The 19,177-nt window shown below is 44.3% G+C and overlaps 1 protein-coding gene across 4 annotated transcripts in view; it reads left to right on the top strand.

Annotated features, from left to right (window-relative positions):
* RUSC2 (RUN and SH3 domain containing 2) overlaps positions 1-19,177 on the top strand; it is a 67,542-nt gene that overhangs the window by 42,022 nt on the left and 6,343 nt on the right. For 2 of the 4 annotated variants that reach the window (XM_006939262.4, XM_019816155.3), the window contains exon 2: positions 12,170-14,266. In XM_006939262.4, coding sequence (XP_006939324.2) covers positions 12,238-14,266 — 2,029 coding nt within the window. In that variant the 5' untranslated portion in view covers positions 12,170-12,237. Of the gene's footprint in view, positions 1-270; positions 2,156-12,169; positions 14,267-19,177 lie in introns of those variants that run through there. The other 2 variants (XM_003995604.6, XM_019816156.2) reach the window with 2 other exon arrangements.

Here is a 19,177-nt window from a genome sequence, read left to right on the forward strand (position 1 = left end):
TGATTTCAGCTTATGTCATGAGCTCACTATTCATGAGATCAAGCCCCGTGTTGGGTTCTGAGCTGACAGCACAGAGCCTATGTGGTATTCTTACTCTGCCTTTCTCTCTGCTCCTCCCCTACTTGTTCACATGCACGTGCACATTCTCTCTCTCTCTCTCAAAATAATAAACTTAAAAAAAATTTTTTTAAGGATCACTGATCGCAAGTCACCATAACGAATTTAATAATAATGAAAAAGTTTGAAATATTGTGAGAATTACTAAAATATGACACAGAGACACAAAATAAATAAATCTTGTTTGAAAAATGGCACTGATAGACTTGCTCCACACAGTGTTGCCAAAAAACAAACAAAAACAACAACAACAATGCAGTATCTGAAAACATAATAAAGTGATGCTCCATACAAGGAGGTATGCATGTACAGTGACACCAACACCATTTCTGCTGCTTTCAGTCTCCTTGTGAAAACCACTAATGGTCAGTTTTATGAAGCAGCCTCCTTCTCTCCTTCTCTTCCTCATTGTTTCCTGCTTTATGAGATCAAGGTGCCTTTGCCCCTCAAACAGATTTAGGTTGGAGGTGGGTTTTTGGAACTTTACCTACTTCTCTGTTCTCTCTGCAACTCTGTTCATTTTAGCATATCATCTGTAGACTCATGGGTCACATAGGAAATAGAAGAAGCAATAAGGGGAAAGAAACTATATCTCTTGTGGATCCTGAGTGGTAGTTGCTGTGGTCCTGGCCACTGGACCCAAGTCTTCTTTCTAGGGACCTGAAATCCAGGGGCTTGGCTGAGGGATCCAGATACTAGTCAACACTGAGAGGAGACCTAGATAGGTCCCCAGCTTGTGACTGTCTTTGCCATCAAGGGTGGCAGCAGGGGGCAGTGACCTGAAGTAGACAGACAGTGCTGCTGCTTACTGTACAACTGGCTCTGGCTGTAGCTTCTCCACTGTTTACTGATTCCCACAGAACTGGCCCAGAACCTGAGGAAAGTGGAGCTGGGAAGAGGTGAAGGGCTCTGTAGACCTATAGGCAGAACTGAGATTTTTCTCTGGCAGAGGGAAGACCTCTCCCTTTCCTTAGCCTTCCTTTCCCTAGGAAAATAAGCTTCCTGGCCCCTCAGCCTGGTCAAATGGATTCTGCCTCACCACTGGCTCAGCTGGACGCCACTCGGCAGGCACTTGACCAAAACCTGGTGCAGGTGAAGGGAGAAGGTTTTGTTCCGGCCACACTAACAGAACCTCTGAAGATGTAGGGAACTGAATCAGACTCTGTGTTAGGAAGGGACCTGTGCCCAACTCGGTCCTAAGGCTCACTACCACCCTGTGTATAGAAGCCTGCCTATGGCCCAGTCTCTCTTTTTTCTGAGACAGACCTCATTTCTCTGAAGAGGCACACCCTAGAAAGCCTAGTGCTGAATCTAGCTGGGATACACAAAGACTCTACCTGCTGACAGAATGATGCCTGGTCCCTGAAACCTCCCTTCAAGGTTTCAGAAACCCCCTCCCAGGATGGCTGCTCTGCCCTGAGGCTAGTCTGGAATCCTAGTGAAAGGAAAAAGCTGGAAAACAAGGAGTCATTCAGAGTGGGTGAAGAGAGGAGGGAGAGGTTTCTGGCTAAGATCTAAAAGGAGGGGCCTAAAGGAAGGAAGGAAGCTCTAAGGCTCTGCCCAGACTTTTTCCCTGAGACTCCTAAGAGCAAAAGAGAAGCTAGACCCAGCTCTCTGGTCTAATTTTCTTTGCTGCCTTGAGAGTTCTCAGTCTTCCAGCCCTGGCTGCCCTCTGTGGCTTTCTCTCCCCTCCCCCTTCCCTAGGCTAAAGGGCCCACAGGGACTGACAGGGAGGGAGGCTGAGTGGCTGTACTGTGGGCATGCCTGCTCCTTTCCCTTCCCCCTTCCCTTAGCAGCAACGTCACCGCAGCACCAGTAGCAGCGGCAGCAGCAAGGATACTGGGGCTGGGATTGCGCAGCCTCCCTGCATTAGCAACGATGCCATTGTATTAGCAGAAATCAGATCTTAGGAAATCGGTTCAGTTCCCCCTGTGTGGTCCCGTGGAACAATGCCTCAGCTGGAACTGTCGAGGTAGAGCTTGGTTGCAGTGCAAAAGGAACAGAAGCCTCCGGGTACAGCTCAAGGCTCCTTACAGAGGTATGGCTTAGCGGAGCTGGGGGAGGGGCAGGGCAGAGACGCTAGGATAACCGATCAGCACATTTGGACCCCGGCTTCTGAGGGTTGGCTTTGTCCTTACGAAAGAAAGAGAGAGAGCAAAGAGAGAGAGAGTGCAAGCATGAGAGCAAACATTAGATGAGCTCGTCCATGCATACATTTGGGCTGTGGTGCAGAGGCTTGGGCTAATGCTATTTTGTCAAGCAACAGAAGATCCCCTCTTTTCTGGGCGTTTCTAATGAGGCTGCTATAGTATGGGTCATGGTGAAGGGGGGTCAGATCTAGGAACAAAGACTTAATGGGAGGAGACACCCCTAAAGCTATTGTAAGTTTATGATGGAGAATATGCTGGGATCCAAGCAGCTCTCAAGAGGAAGGGCTGGGAAGCATCCAACCCGTTCTTTTCCTCCATACATAAACATACATGCCCATAGACACGCATACCATATCTTCTGTTGCCATGGAGCCACCAGGCTGCAGGTAAGGATGGAATAAGAAAGAATGTTGACCAAGAGGCTCTATAGTATATTGGGGGAGGGGGAATGTGAGGAGTCAGTCACTGTAATGCCTACAGCACCTGACCTGTTATAATCAGTCTCCTTATACAGACCTAGATTCCTGTCGGGAAGAGACCTAAGCATAAGCTGGTCCTCCCAAATCCACCCTCTTTGTCTCTTCCCTTCAGTCGTGCCCAAGAGAAGACTCAGACAGGAAAACAGTTATCAGTGCTATTGACGCTCCTCATCGGGCCACAGATCAAGGTCAGGTTGTTAGAGAAGAGCAACTGAATACTGCTGTCTTCCCAGTCTTCCTTCAGGAGGCCAAGAAAAGAGGGAAAGAGTTGTATGACTGGCAGAAAGATGCTGATGACCAAAGACAGGGGAAACCTTTCTTCTGGAGTTTAGAACATTCTCCTGCCCAGAGTTGACCTATTGCTGAGCAGATAGAGTTCCTTAAATTCCCATTTCCACTGACCACCTTGGTGAATGATTCAAATACATATGCTAAAAGGAGTCAGTAGTTCCACATTGTGCAAATATGGGCACATACATACAGTCAGTAGTTCCACATTGTGCAATTACGGCAAATACACTGGGAAGTTGCGGGAGGGAGGGTGTTAGTTCCCAGGAAGCATCTAGGAATGTGAACTACAGAATAGGGAAAAGGGGCCTTGGGGACTATGAATGGGGCAGGAAGGTGAGGGCTGGGAACTGAGACAGGAGTGGATTGAAGAGTGTTTAATAACACTCATATTACTGAGGTGGTAATATAAAAGGGACTGTCGGTTCAGAGAATAGAGAAGTGGGTAAATCCAAATTATGTAAGTGGAGGTTCAAGTGTGGGCCTATACAGGAAAGGTAGGAAGCAGCTGCTGTAGTAGCAGAATAAATGCCGGTAATTTTGGAAAAGGGTGTGGCCCCTGAACATTTTCTTTGGGAGGCTGTTGTAGTAGGAAGAATTAGGAGTTAGGCAGACCTGGGTTTGTGTTGTTCCATCTCAGCTGTGTAATTGTGGGCAAACGATTTACTCTTGCTAAGCTTCAGTTTTCTCATCTGTGAAGTGGGAATGATTGTGCCTACTTTAAAAGATCATAGTGGAACTAGAGATGACATATGTAAATCACCTGGCATGTAAGAGCTCAGTGAATGATCACTAATAAATAGTATTATTATGTTAGGCCAAGAGACATCCATTTGGAATGGGGGCCAGGAAAAGGGCTCTCATGGAAAGCTTTCCCTGATTCTGGAGAGCTAGACTTCATAACTTTATGCTGGCTAAACCCAACCACTATCTTCCTACTAGGCATAGCTATTGGGCCCGCCTTCTGAGAGCTTTCTTTCACTCTCTTCCTATTCTAGATTCTCTATTCCTTCCCCATCGTCATCTCCCATGTCTCTCCATTTAATCAGGGTGCAGAGGGGATCTGCAATGAGCTCTTCTACCCTATTGTTTTCAAGTTTATTAGAGCTCATGGCCCACAGTATTAAACTTGTATTGTTATAGAACAAGTCATTCCCAGGAAAGAAGTCTAAGAGGTGTGTGTTGTGTTTGAAATAAAGTCACGTGTATAGTATACTCTCATTACATTCTTAACTAACAAAAGTTAAGTTATCCTGAGTCCTAATTGTCATTTATTCACTGAATGATCTTGGACAAGTCCTTTTGTTTTTGATTGTCAATTTCCTTGTTTTTTTAAATGGAAGTGGCTCTGCCTACTTTGGTGAGTTGTTGTGAGGATCAGTGAGATGACATGTAAAAAAAAATGTGCTTTACAAAAATGTGCAAGTTCAGGAGAGGGGGCATGAATACAAAATCTCATGGGATGCCTGCAGTACGTCACCTCAGTTGACTGAGCTAGAGTTGTCTGTGAAAGAAATATTGGCAGGCATCCCCCTTGGTTGTGTGGAAATCAGAAAGGAATAAGACCTTTTCTAAGATACAAAAATATAAAATGAATCAAACAGTGATAGAGCTTTACAGTTAAAATAGGATTCAACAAAACCTAAATGTAAAAGCTAAAACTATACAGCTTTCAGAGGGGAAAAAAAAAGGAAAAGTTTCTTTATGATCTTGTGATAGGCAAAGATTTTTTAAATAGGACAGAAGGCTCTAACCATAAAAGATAAATGGGATTTTATAAAATTTAAAACTTCCATTAATTAAAAAGCACCATGAAGGTGCACCTGGGTAGCTCAGTCAGTCAAGCATCTGACTGTAGATTTCAGCTCAGGTCATGATCTTATGGTTGTGAGTTTGAGCCCCAAGTCCGGCTCTGTGCTAACAGTGTGGAGCCTGCTTGAGATTCTCTCTCTATCTATCTCTCCCTCTCTCTCTCTCTCTCTCTCTGCCCCTCCCCTGCACATGCACTCTAAGTAAATAAATAAACTTAAAAAAAAAACAAAAAACGCTATTTAGAAAACAAATGGGCAGGGGCTCCTGGCTGGCTCAGTTGGTGAAGCGTCTCACAGTTCGTGAGTTCAAGCCCCGCATTGGACTCTATGCTGACAGCACAGAGCCTGGAGCCCACTTAGAGTTCTGTCTCCATCTCTCTCTCTACCCCCTTCCCCACTCACACAGTCTCTCTCTCTCTCTCAAAAATAAATAAACATTTAAAAAAATGTTTTTAAAGAAAACAAATGGGCAAGCCACAGGCTGAGAGAAAATATTCTCAAGACATGTGTCTGATAAAGGAAATTTAAAAGCCCCTACAACTCAATAATAAAAAGACAAGTCAGGGGCGCCTGGGTGGCACAGTCGGTTAAGCGTCCGACTTCAGCCAGGTCACGATCTCGCGGTCCGTGAGTTCGAGCCCCGCGTCGGGCTCTGGGCTGATGGCTCAGAGCCTGGAGCCTGTTTCCGATTCTGTGTCTCCCTCTCTCTCTGCCCCTCCCCTGTTCACGCTCTGTCTCTCTCTGTCCCAAAAATAAATAAATGTTGAAAAAATAAATTAAAAAAAAATAAATAAAAATAAAAAAATAAAAATAAAAAGACAAGTCAGTTTTTTAAATGGGTAAAATAGGGGCACTTGAGTGGCTCAACCCATTAAGTGGCAGACTTCAGCTCAGGTCATGATCTCATGGTTTGTCAGTTCAAGCCCCATGTCCAGCTCTGTGCTGGCAGCTTGGAGCCTGGAGCCTGCTTCAGATTCTGTCTCCCTCTCTCTCTGCCCTTCCCCTGTTTGCACTCTCTCTCTCTCAAAAATAAATAAACATTAGGAAAAAAAATTTTTTTAATTAAAAAAAAATAAATGGGTAAAATAGAAGTCCACAAATAACCGAGCACCTACCATGTTCCAAGCGCTGTGTATAAGTTCCAGGGACACAGAGTTGACTGTATCACAGGTTTTGACCTCAAGAAGCTACACTCTAGCCTGGGGGACAGATATGTAAACATAACGGTATAATATAACTCTCTGCACCCTCCAGGTACAGATTCTTCATCATCTTCCATTATCCATTTATTCTTTATCTCTGGTTTAGAGGATCAGCCTTCTAGACTCTGTGTATCACTATGTTTTTCCATTTCAAAGCATGTATGACTCAATAATAGTTTTGTGGATCAGAATCACAAGTTTCTATGTTTGTATATTTATGAATACCACTTGAAAATGGTGGTTTGAAAGGGGGGTGGGGTTGGGTCGGTGCGCTTGGGTGGCTAAGTCGGTTAGGCGTCCAGTTCTTGATTTCGGCTCAGGTCATGATCTCACAGTTCCTGAGGTCAGCCTCTATGCTGGGCATGGAGCCTGCTTATGATTCTCTCTCTCCCTCTCCTGCTGCTCCCCTGCTCTCACACACTCACGCGCATGTGCATTCTCTTTCTCTCTCTCTCTCTCTCTCTCAAAAAAAATTAAATTAAAAAAATATAGGGGGGCTGGATATTCATTGAAGATCAAGTGATAGCTGTAACCCATAGGTACTCCTAAAATTACTGCTATATGTACAAGATAGCCCCTTTAGTCCAGACCTCAGATGATAGCCTGGACCTTGGGGAAACCTAGTACTATCTATAAGGGGAAGACCCCCTCTCCAAGCCCTGAACCTGTGGTATCTACGTGTTTAAAGGAAATAAAACCGTTTAAATTACATACATAATAGATATATATTACATACAAATTAGGAAATACAGTTAATACCAAAAGGGTAAAATTATAAATCATCTAAAATCACTCAACATAGATAAGAACTATTAACATCTTGTTGTATATGGTTTCAGATTTTCTTTCATGCATATTGCTATGGTCTGAATGTCTGTGTCCCCCCAAATTCATATATTGAACCGTAACCCACAAAGGTAATGATAGTAAGAGGTAGGCCTTGGGGTGATTACTTCATGAGGGCAAAGCCCTCATGAATGATATTACTGCTTTTACAAAACAGGCTCCAGAGACATCTCTTGTCCCTTACACCATGTGAGGACACAGCTAGAAGTGCCAGCTATGAACCAGGAAGAGGGCAGGACACAGCCATTTTGACACCTTGTTCTTAGACTTCCCAGCCCCCAGAACTATGAGAAATAAATTTCTGCTGTTTATAAGCCACATAGTCTCAGATATTTTGTCATAGCAGCTTCAACAGACTAAGACACATATAGACATATATTTATTTTTAAAAATGGTGTCATACCGTACTGTTTGTAGTTTGCAGTTTTCACCTAATATTTTTGTGAATGTTTTCCCAAGTCAATGGTCACATTGACATATTTTAATGTTACTCTGCTCTTACTTTTTTATTAAAAAAATTTTTTTTCCAGGGGTGCCTGAGTCACTCAGTCAGTTAAGCATTCGACTCTTGATCTCAACTCAGGTCATGATCTCATGGTTGGTGAGTTTGAGCCCTGTGTTGGGCTCTGTGCTAACAGCGTGGAGCCTGCTTAGGATTCTCTCTCTTCTTCTCTCTGTGCATCTCCCTCTCTCTCAAAAAAATAAAATAAATAAAATCATTTTAAAAATTCTTTAAAAACAAACAAACAAATAAATAAATTAAATAAATAAATAAATAAATAAATAAATAAATTTTTAAGTTTATCTTTGAGAGAGAGAGTGCAAGCATATGAACAGGGAAGGGGCAGAGAGAGAGGAGAGAGAAAATCCCAAGCAGACTGCACACTGTCAGTGCAGAGCCCAACACAGGGCTTGATCTTACCAACTGAGAGAAACCTGAGCCAAAATCAAGCGACACTTGGGGTGCCTGAGTGGCTTAGTCAATTGGGTGTCCGACTTTGGTTTAGGCCATGATCTCTGGGCCTGTGAGTTAAAGCCCTGCATCTGGCTCCGTGCTGACAGCTCGGAGCCTGGAGCCTGCTTCCGATTCTGTGTCTCCCTCTATATATGCACCACCCCCCTCAAAAATAAATAAACATTAAAAAATTAAGAAAAAAAAAGTGTTGGACACTTAACTGACTGAGCAACCCAGGTACCCCTGCTCTTTTCTTTTTTGTTGATTGATTATTATTGGAATTTTAGGTTGTTTCCAACTTTCTGTTATCCTTGTGGCATATATATTTGAACCCAAGTTTTCTTGGTGAAGGAAGAGATATGAAGGAGCAAAGAGAAATTATCTCATGTACCTCATAGCTAAACTTCCTAAAAATCCTCTTTATTTCTCTCTATAAAATCCCATACTTTAAGGCAGCTCTCTTTCTCTTTTCTTGTTCTCAACTTGTTTCTGCAAATGCCCCATCCCCTCCACTGCTCAACACTGGTTCCCTTCCTCACCCCTCCTGACCTCAAAACTCCTAACCTTTTGTGTGTGTGTATTTTTAAAAAAGGTTTTAAATAACAGCTTTGTTAAGGTATAATTCACATACCATAAAATTCTGTAGTTTTGATTTTACTCGCAGACTTTCATAATTATCACCACTGTCTGATCTCAGAACATTTTCATTACCCCAGAAAGAACCTCCATACCTGTTAGCAGTCACTCCCCATTCCCCAGTCCCCCAGTCCCTGGAAACCACTAATCTATTTTCTGCTCTGTGGGTTTGTCTGTTCTGGAAATTTCATGTAAATGGAATCCTACATCATACAAAAAAGCTTTTTATGACTGGCTTCTTTTACTTTTTGAAGTTCATTCATGTTGTAGCATGGATCACCACTTCATTCCTTTTATTGCTAAATAGTATTCCATTGTATGTATATATCACATTATTTTTTTAACATCTTTTTTTGGTGCAGCTTTATCTATATATTTATTTATTCATTTTAATGTTTATTTACTTATTTTGGAGAGAGAGTAAACGACTGAGCAGGGGAGGGGCAGAGAGAGAGAGAGGGAGAGAGAGAATCCCAAACAGGCTCTGCACTGTCAGCGCAAAGCCTGATGCAAGGCTCAGTCTCATTAACCATGAGATCATGACTTGAGCCAAAATCAAGAGTTGAATGCTTAACCCACTAAGCCACCTAGGTGCCCCTATTTATTTATTTTTAAAGTAAGCACTACACTGGGGTGCCTGGCTGGCTCAGTCAGTGGAGCATGCAACACTTGATCTCAGAGTTATAGGTTCAAGCCCCACACTGGGTGAAGAGATTACTTAAAAATAGAATCTTAGAGGGCGCCTGGGTGGCGCAGTCGGTTGAGCGTCCGACTTCAGCCAGGTCACGATCTCGCGGTCCGTGAGTTCGAGCCCCGCGTCGGGCTCTGGGCTGATGGCTCAGAGCCTGGAGCCTGTTTCCGATTCGGTGTCTCCCTCTCTCTCTGCCCCTCCCCCGTTCATGCTCTGTCTCTCTCTGTCCCAAAAATAAATTAAAAAAAAAAAAAAGTTGAAAAAAAATAGAATCTTAGAAGAAAAGTAAAAAGAAAAACCAAATTAAAAAAATAAATAAATAGGGATGCCTGGGTGGCTCAGAGGGTTGAGCATCTGACTTTGGCTCAGGTCATGATCTCACAGTTCATGAGTTTGAGCCCTGCATTGGGGCTCACTGCTGCCAGTGCAGAGCCCACTTTGGATCCTCAGTCTCCCTCTCTCTGTGCCCCTCCCCTGCTTGTGCTCTCTCTCTCCAAAATAAATAAACATTAAAAAATAAAATATAAATGAATAGATAGATAGATAGATAGAGTAAGCTCTATACCCAATTGGGGCTTGAACTCACAACCCTGAGATCAGGATTCACATGCTTTACCGAGTCAGCCAGGTGCCCCTCATATACACGCTTTTGTGTGAACATGTGTTTTCATTTCTCTTGAGTATCTACCTAGGAGTAGAATTGCTGGGTCATATGGTAACTCTATGTTTAACATTTTAAGGCACTGTCAGACTATTTTTCCAAAGTAGCACCATTTTACAATGCCTCCAGCAAAGTTTGAGAGTTCCAATTTCTCCACATTTTCACACATTTATTATTGCCTGTCTTTTATCTTAGGAATCATGCTGGGGATGAAGTGGTATCTCAATGTGGTTTTCATTTATCTAATGACTAACGATGTTGAGCATCTTTTCATGTGTTTATTGACCATTTGTGTGTTTACTTTGGAGAAATGTCTAGGCAAGTCTTTGCCCAGTTTTTAATTGGGTTATATGTCTTTTTAATGTGGGGTTGTAAGAGTTCTTCATATATTTTGATCGGAAGTCTCTTTGTAAATATTTTCTCGCATTTTGTGGGCTGTCTTTTCTTGATGGTATCCTTTGACGCATGAAGGTTTTTAATTTTTATGACGTCCATCCACCTTATCTATTTTCTCACTTTTCACTTGTGCTTTTGGTGTCATAGCGAAGAAACCATCACCTAATCCAAGGTAAAAAATATTTATTCCCCTGTTTTCTATAACTCAAACCTTGTAGCTCAGTTTAGTCTGTCTAGTTTCCACCTTTCTCCGTATCTACTACCCCTGTATCTATTACCCCCAGTCAACTCACAAAGGATTGGAAGTCCAACAAAGTCTTCCTCTCTGAAAGGAAAGGGGGGAAAAAGAGGGTAAATACTTTTTAATTTTGATGTAATTTAATTTGTAAATAATGATATTTTAAAACTGTATCCCTCACAAATGTATTTATCAGCCACTTGAATTTTTTCATTTATTATTGCCTTTTCATGTCCTTGAGTATATGTGACTTGCCTAGATCTTTTCTGTACTCCACATGAAGGGCTGTGATCCTATAATCTAAATGAGTTAAAATTTTAAAAATTGATGGTATAAAGCATTCAGCTAAATGATGGAGAACTTAGGTTGTGGGGGATTTATACTCATAGTGGGTGGAAGGAAAATGACAAGAATAAAAAGGGAAGGAAGAGAAATGAATGAAATTAGATATGAGGCATCTGAGCAAGTGAGGACTGTTAGGATTGAACTTGATAGCACAGAAGACTAGAATTTGAGGAAGCCATTCTGCCACAGTCCAGCCAACAGACCAGAGAAGCTCGGAGTGGGCTCTGTGTCCTTGGGGCCAGGAGACCTTGAACAAGAGAGAACTTTACCTTAGCCTATCAGAGGAAAAACTGGGAAGAGAAGACTTTCTAGGAGACCCCCACAGTGAAAGTTCTGAGCTGAAACTGGATAGAATTTGGGCACTTCAGAAGATCTGTACCCTGAGCTGGACAAGAATGTATTATGGCTGTCATGTTTGCTAGGTCTTATGTGATGTTGTGCCTGAGTGATACAAAAGAGATAGAAATAGACACCCGTCCTGCATTGAGAAGGAAGAGATTAGCATACTTTCAGTCACTTTGATGCCCAATTTGGTCTCTGTATTCAAGAAGCTGCAGGACAGGGGCACCTAGCTGGCTCAGTTTGTGGAGCATGTGGCTCTTGATCTTAGGGGTGTGAGTTCAGGCCCCACGTTGGGTATAGAGATTACTTAAAAACAAAATCTTTAAAAAGAAGAAGAAGCTCCAGAACAGTAGTAAGGAGAGCAAGGATCCTTAGCCCACAGCCATGAGAGAGGGATAAGCATTCTGGGGCTCAGAGGAAGAGAAAATGAGATGACATAGGGGGGCAAATGATAGAGAATATTTAAAAATAGTTTTCTTGCAAAATTATAGCTTACTGCTGTGAGTACATAATATAGTATTCATGATTTTCCCCTTATCTGAAAGCTTGCAAGCTGTAACTGTGACTAAGTCATCTCTGTATCCCCCTTAGTGCTGAGCACCCTTTCAGTCATCCTAGATGATTTTTCTTAGTTATGTCACTACTCATACTTTTCTGTACTCAGGACTAGTCATCATTTACTGCTAAGAACACGTCCTTGAAAGAAAACGAGAAAGTGTTGCCCTTGAGAACCCCGAGATTTTTGTATGTGGCATTAAAAGGGGCTCTGCCTTTGGTCACAAGTGGATGCATGGCCAACTTAAAATGAAGGGGATGCTCAAGAGCTGGGCCTGTGCAGTCCAGAGTATGGTGGGGTACCCCTGCCCTGTTGGGCTGTGTTATCAAGCTCCATCTTGACTCTGAATCTTTTCTCCTCTTGGGCTCTTCTCCACCTGAAAATGCTATGGGAAGGGCATGTCCCTGACTTCCAGGGAGGTGACATTAGGTTCCCTTTCTTTCCCTCTCTCTCCAGGTGCCAAGCTCTCCTGATGAAATGTGTTCTGCCCCACTGGGCTCCGGGGGCAGTGTCTGGTGCTGTTGATGCCCTTGTTCGAAATTTCCAGAATGGATAGTCCCCCAAAGCTGACTGGAGAGACCCTCATCGTCCACCACATCCCCCTGGTGCACTGTCAAGTCCCAGACAGACAGTGCTGTGGAGGGGCAGGTGGGGGTAGTGGGAGCACAAGATCCAATCCCTTCTGCCCACCTGAGCTGGGCATCACCCAGCCTGATCAAGACCTAGGACAAGCTGACTCGCTGCTATACAACAGTCTGCACTCTGCTCCGGGGGGATCTGCGCGGTCTGCAGACAGCACGAAGAGTAGGGTGCGGGATGGAAGAGGCCCCGGGGCCCCTAAACGACACAATCCCTTCCTGCTACAGGAAGGTGTGGCTGAGCCAGGACTTGGTGACCTATATGATGACAGCACTGGTGATAGTGCCACCCAGCAGTCCTTCCACCTGCATGGGGCTGGTCAGCCCACCTTACATCTGTCCCCTTTCCAGCTGCCACCACCTGGCCCTAGAGTGAGCAGGCCATGGGGGGCAACACGTAGTCGGGCTGGAGTAGTGGAAGGGCAGGAGCAGGAGCCAGTGGCCACCTTGGATACCCAGCAGTGCAGCACCAGCCACTGCTGCCGGCCAGAACTGGAAGCGGAGACCATGGAACTGGATGAGTGTGGGGGGCCTGGTGGGAGTGGCAGTGGGGGTGGAGCCAGTGATACCTCTGGCTTTTCCTTTGATCACGAATGGAAACTCAGTTCAGATGAATCCCCAAGGAACCCAAGATGCTCAGGCTCAGGACCTCAGCACTGCCGCTGCAGTAGCACATCCAGTCAGTCTGAGGCGGCTGACCAGTCCATGGGCTATGTGAGTGACTCCTCCTGCAACAGCTCAGACGGTGTGCTGGTCACCTTCAGCACCCTCTACAACAAGATGCATGGCAACTCCCGTGCCAATCTCAACTCCGCCCCACAGTCTTGCAGCAACTCTTCCTTCTGCAGCCACTCAGACCCTGGCGCCTTCTACCTGGACCTGCAGCCCTCCCCAGCTGAGTCTAAGATGTCTTGTGAGTCCCACCACCCCGACAGTGGGGGAAGGGAGGGGAGCTATGGCTGTCCTCATGCCTCGTCTCCTGAGCTCGATGCCAACTGCAACTCCTACCGCCCACACTGTGAGCCCTGCCCAGCTGTGGCTGACCTCACAGCCTGCTTCCAGAGCCAGGCCCGTCTTGTTGTGGCCACACAGAATTACTATAAACTTGTCACCTGTGACCTGTCCTCCCAATCATCCCCAAGCCCAGCTGGCTCTTCCATCACCAGCTGCTCTGAGGAACACACCAAGATAAGCCCGGCACCAGGCCCTGGTCCAGACCCTGGCCCCAGCCAGCCCTCTGAGTATTACCTATTCCAGAGGCCAGAAGTCCAGCCAGAGGAGCAAGAAGCAGTGGGTTCCTCAGTGGAAGCAGCAGCTCCTGTGGGCCCCGCTGTGATCGAGGGGCAAGTGTACACTAACACTTCACCCCCCAACCTTAGCACTGGACGCCAGCGCTCTCGAAGCTGTGATCGCACACTGGCGCGCAGCCCTCCTGTCCGCCTGGGCTCACTGGAACGCATGTTGAGTTGCCCAGTGCGCCTGAGTGAGGGTCCTACAGCCCTCGCTGGGCCTGGCTCCCCGCCTAGGCGGGTCACCTCCTTCGCCGAGCTCGCCAAAGGCCGGAAGAAAGCTGCAGGCTCTGGCTCTCCGCCACTTCGACTGAGCATCGGAGACTCCTCCCAGGAGTTCTCACCCATCCAAGAAGCCCAACAAGATAGGGTGGGCCCACTGGATGAGGGCGTTCGCTGTAGCCATAGCCTACCACCCATGCCTTCGGGGCCAGGCATGGACCTAGTTGGCCCAGAGCCCTGGTCCACCCAGGTCTGTCAGGGCCCCCAGTCCAATGAGATGCCACCTACTGGCCTCAGAGCTGCTGGGCAAGGCCCCCTGGCCCAGCTGATGGATCCAGGGCCTGCTCTCCCAGGGAGCCCAGCCAACAGCCATACACAGAAGGATGCAAGAGCTAGAGCTGACGGTAAGGAACCTAGCTGGAGAATATGAAGATATATGCATGGCTTCCTCAGTGATAGGGCCCTGGCAACCACCCCATCCATAACCACTAAAGGTTCCTCAGCCTAGATTAATCTTTCCAGTCCAGGTCATGTCCTACAGTTGTCACCGGGGGAAGGAGGGATAGAGGATAAACAAATACACTGAGGAGATAAAGTCAGGATTTAGAAATTGATATATTGGGAAAGGAAGTAACACAGAAGATTGTGATTGTAAGCCTGGATGACTGGAAAGATGAGGGTACGTGGATAGAGACCTCAAACACTAAAGTAGATTTATAGGAAAAGGGATAAGGCACGAGTTTAGTTTTGGACATTTAGGAATTTACAGTGCTTAAGGGATATGTCCAATAGGCAGACCATACTGGGTGTCAGTGAAGTCCATTCTTTGATCAGTGATTGTTGCCACTCATCAAAGAGTCTGAAACCAGTCGCTAGACCTTTAAAGCCTCCTGGGTCCTCTCTTTTCCTATTTATTTTATTACATTTAAATATTTTATAAAGGCTCTGTGTTAAATGCTGGTGATAGATATGAGGGACAGTCTCTGCCCTCAAAGAATACGGACTAAGGATGAAAACAGAAAAGGAAACATAATTAAAACACAGAGATGACAGTATATGGTACTGGTCTATGAGAGGGCTATCCAGACTAACATGTCAGAAAAGGACTGCTAACATAATTTATATTTAAAACCAGTCTAGAAGGACGATTAGGAATAGGCTTTGTGGAGACTTGAAAGAACATTCTAGATTCATACAGTAGTCTGTATAAAACTACAAAGGTGCAAAATAACTTGATGCTTTCCAGAAACTGCAAATAATTTGGTATAGCCATGGTGGGGTGTGGATGGAACTTTTGAAGGATTTAATCAGGGAAGTGGCATTTTGTTTGTTTTTAACAGCTTAGTAGCATGTTTTCATTTGCGTTTTAGAAAGATCACTGGTTGTTTGGGTGGAAGGTAGATTGGAAAGGATATCCTGGGAGTCAGGGGATGGCTATGATCAGAGTCGTCAGAATAAAAGAGGTAGTTGCATATGTGGAATTTAAGAAACAAAACAGATGAACAAAGGGGAAGAAAGGAAAATTAAGATAAAAACAGAGAGAAGGCAAACCATAAGAGACTCTTAAATACAGAAAACAAACTGAGGGTTGCTGGAGGGGAGGTGGGTAGGGGAATGAGTTAAATGTGTGTCGGGCATTAAGAGGGCACTTGTTGGGATGAGCACTGGGTGTCATATGGAAGTGATGAATCACTAAATTATGTTCCTGAAACCATTATTACACTATATGTTAACTAACTTGGATTTAAAGAAAAAAATAAAAATATATAAAATTAAATTAAATTTTTAAAAATAACTTTTAAAAAAAGAGGTAGTTGAAGCTTTGAGTGGATGAGAGCATCCAGGGAGAATGTGTGGAGTTATAAAAGGAACAAGGACAGAGAGCCCTGAGGATACAATGATTTAAGGGTGAGCAGAGCAACATCCCAAGGAGACTGAGAAGAATTAGGATATTAGAGGAAAACCAGGGGAGAGTGAAGGTACATGCACTAAATGAGGAGAAAATTTCAAAAAGAGTTCAACAAAATTTGAAGTGAAATTGCTAACATTAAGGCTGAAGAATCCAGAAAGCAACATTTGGGAGCAGTGAGGGTGGAAGCCAGATCTCAGAGGGTTTGGAAAGAAAGAGGAGATAAAGCAGGGGAAAGGGAGATAAAGGGGAATGTGCTGTGCTGTGGCCTCAGGTTGGGGTCCCTTGGCTTCTCAAAGGAAATGGGTTAAAAAAACATAAATGGTTTTATCTCTGCTGTTAGGGAGATCACAGCCCATCAGAAGACTTCACACTCCTAAACATACACAGAGGAGCTGTTCTTGGGGTGGGGATGGAAAGGGAGGTCTCTAGGGAAGAGGGGGGTCAGAAACAGCAGAGATTGGCCAGAGTCCCTTGGAACCTACTCCCTTCTTAGACTGTACTGTCTGGCAGGTGTCTCTAGGCACAGGGGATGTTGTGGCTGGCATTCTTAGGGCAAGACCAATCCTGGTCAGAGATGCATTAAAAGTGTTGTTTGTTTTGTTATCAGGTAAGACTTTTCATATAGAGATGCTGTTCTGTTCCATAAGTCTCCAGTGACTTACCACAGGTCTCTTCTCTGGATTCTTTGCTATGAGTGACTATTCAAAAGAATTCATGAATGACAAAAGAAGTAGAGATCTCTTTGAGATCCTGAGCAGCAGAGTCAGGATTCAAAAAGATCTTACCAAGTCTGGAAAGAACAAAATGAAAAAAGCAGGGAACAATGTGAAGTTTGACAGGTGAGCTGTATGTACTTCCGTTGATTTGGGATATTTAACTGATAGCAAACTCAGAATGAGTCAGCAGTTTGGAAGGGCTTCCTTCCAAAAGTTAAAATGACTGGATTCATTGATAGACTCCAGAAGGGAGAAGCTGATAGTCCTCTACTCCCTGCACCAGTTAGTGCTCACCTGGAAGTTCTAGGTGCTTCATTTTAAGAAGGAACTGAGGGACTGGGACTATGTCACCTATAGAACAGCAGACTTGGATGAACGTGGTCTCTGACTCCAGTTTTCTTAAGAGCTGTCACGTAGAAAAATGTGAAGCCTTAGTCTGTTTTCCCTGGGGACATAACTGAGACCCACTCCCCAGGTTAGGCTCCTCCTTCTTCTCTGAGCTTACTTCCCTGCCTCAAACCCTATCCTGGGGACTTAGGGAGGATTTTTAAAGAGTAGAAATAAACAGCCTAATACAAACATACTTCATATAGGGGGTATAATAAAGCTGGGGTTGGGAATACCTAATCTGATAGCCAGGGTCCATTCAGCCTTGAAATTTGATATTTAAATAAATGGAAAGGAGGGAGGCATTCCCAGGAGGGAAAGCTGTGTGCTTAAAGTTGGGGACAGAGTGGGGAGAGTGGTGTCAATGAGAATGGCAGGTGTGGAAGTTTGAGGGGAGAGCAGCCTAATTGGTGGCAGGTATGGACACCTGTTTGAGAAGATTAGACTTTATTCTGTGGGCAGTAGGGCCATGGGATAAAATTGGTATTTTAGGAAGCAGTCTGATTTATGTAAGAAGATCTGGATGCAGTGAGACTAGACTGAACCAAGGGAGACAGTGGGGATTCATTCATTTAACAAATATTCATTCAGTACCTACTACATACCTGGCTCTATTCTAGGCACTGGGGATACATCAATGAACAATTCAGAAACCCTGCTTTTTTGGAGCCCTCATGAGGAGTAATAGACAATAAACAAATGAGAATACTTTCTGATAGTGATTAAATGTTAAAAAGAAAATAAAACAGGATAATGAGATAGAGTGTGACTTGTGACTGGGGTGGTCGCCACTGAGAAAGTGATGTTTGAGCTGATGCCTGAATGATGAGAAGATTTGGGGCAGAACAGCAAGTGCAAAAGACCCTGAGATGTTAATGAACTAGGCATGTTTAAGGACAGCAGGAAGTGTGGCTGGAGCACAGTAAGCAAAGGGAGAATGACAAAGGTTGCTCTTAGCACAGATTGGGGATGACTACTAGAGGGTACATTTTGAACACGTCCCTTAGGAATGATTCTAACCCCCCCACCATGGGGTTGTGATCACTGTCTCCTTAAGACTCACTGAAGTAATAAATAAATGGGAAAAGATGAGGGCTACCATTTCATGTGTAGTGCAATGTGATAAAGAGAACGTTAGCCCCTAAATCAGACTCTGGCTTAGGCAGAGTTCTACCTCTGCCACTTCCTAGTTGTATGACCTTGGGCAAATGACTTAATCTCTAAATTTCCAATACCCTGATCTGTCAGGTAAGGATATTAATTCCTATCTCACAGACTTGTGCGGCCAGAGTTGTGCTAGCGAGCCACACCCAGGGGTTTAGGCTTTGTAGGTGCTTGTAGCGCCACCTTGTGTTCATCCAGATGTTTACAGTATACGCAGTGTTTTATTAGAAGCGTAGCTCACACACACACAAAGACCATCAGGCTATACAGTATCCTGGAGTTCTGTGTTTAGTTCGGAGCCCTATGTCTTGAGAGACGCTGACGTGAAGATTGGCTGAAAGAACAGGAGAGGATCAGTCTTGGAGACCACCGTTCTGTGTAGAGGGAGCAAATAAAGACCGTGAGGCTCCAATGCCAGGATTATGAAAAAGTGGGAATGGGGTGGATAGGGGTGACAGGAGTCTGATCCCAGCTGCAAATAAGGAAATATTATGGTTAGATTTGCTTAAGAATGAAATGAGTCAGCTTTAGCGGAGAAAGGTGATGATGAGCAAAAGCTTGAAGTAAATAATATCTTACCCTGAAGATCATGTGACTCTGACTCCAACTCTTTAGGCTTCCAAAACAAAGGAAATGGTGTTTCTGCCATTGACTGAAATGAAAGTCATCAGGAGAAAGGCGATAGATGAACTGTTTTAACATAGCAATTATTAAGTGAAAGCAGAATCTTTGGGGCACCTAGGTGGCTCAGTTGGTTGAGCATCCAACTCTTGATTTCAGCTTAGCGCTGAGAGTGGAGCCTGCTTAAGATTCTGTCTCTCCCTCTGCTTCTCTCTCTCTCTCTCTCTCTCAAATAAAATAAAATAAAATAAAATAAAATAAAATAAAATAAAAAATACGTGAAAGCAGAATCCTAAAGCAGAATGATCCAGAGATCACGGGGAAGGTTGGGGCTAAAGCTGAAGGTTCAGGAGTCATGTGTATGAATGTCTGAACTTGAACAATGCAGGGGAGAATGTGTAAAGGGAGATCAAAGAATGGAGCCTTAAGATATATCCACCCTTGAAGTTAAGAAAATGAAGAAGGGGTGAATAGCCAAGAGTACAAGAGAGTTCAGTTATCATAAAGACAATAGG

Source organism: Felis catus, chromosome D4 (genome assembly GCF_018350175.1).
Source record: "Felis catus isolate Fca126 chromosome D4, F.catus_Fca126_mat1.0, whole genome shotgun sequence".
Taxonomy (NCBI): Eukaryota; Metazoa; Chordata; class Mammalia; order Carnivora; family Felidae; genus Felis; species Felis catus.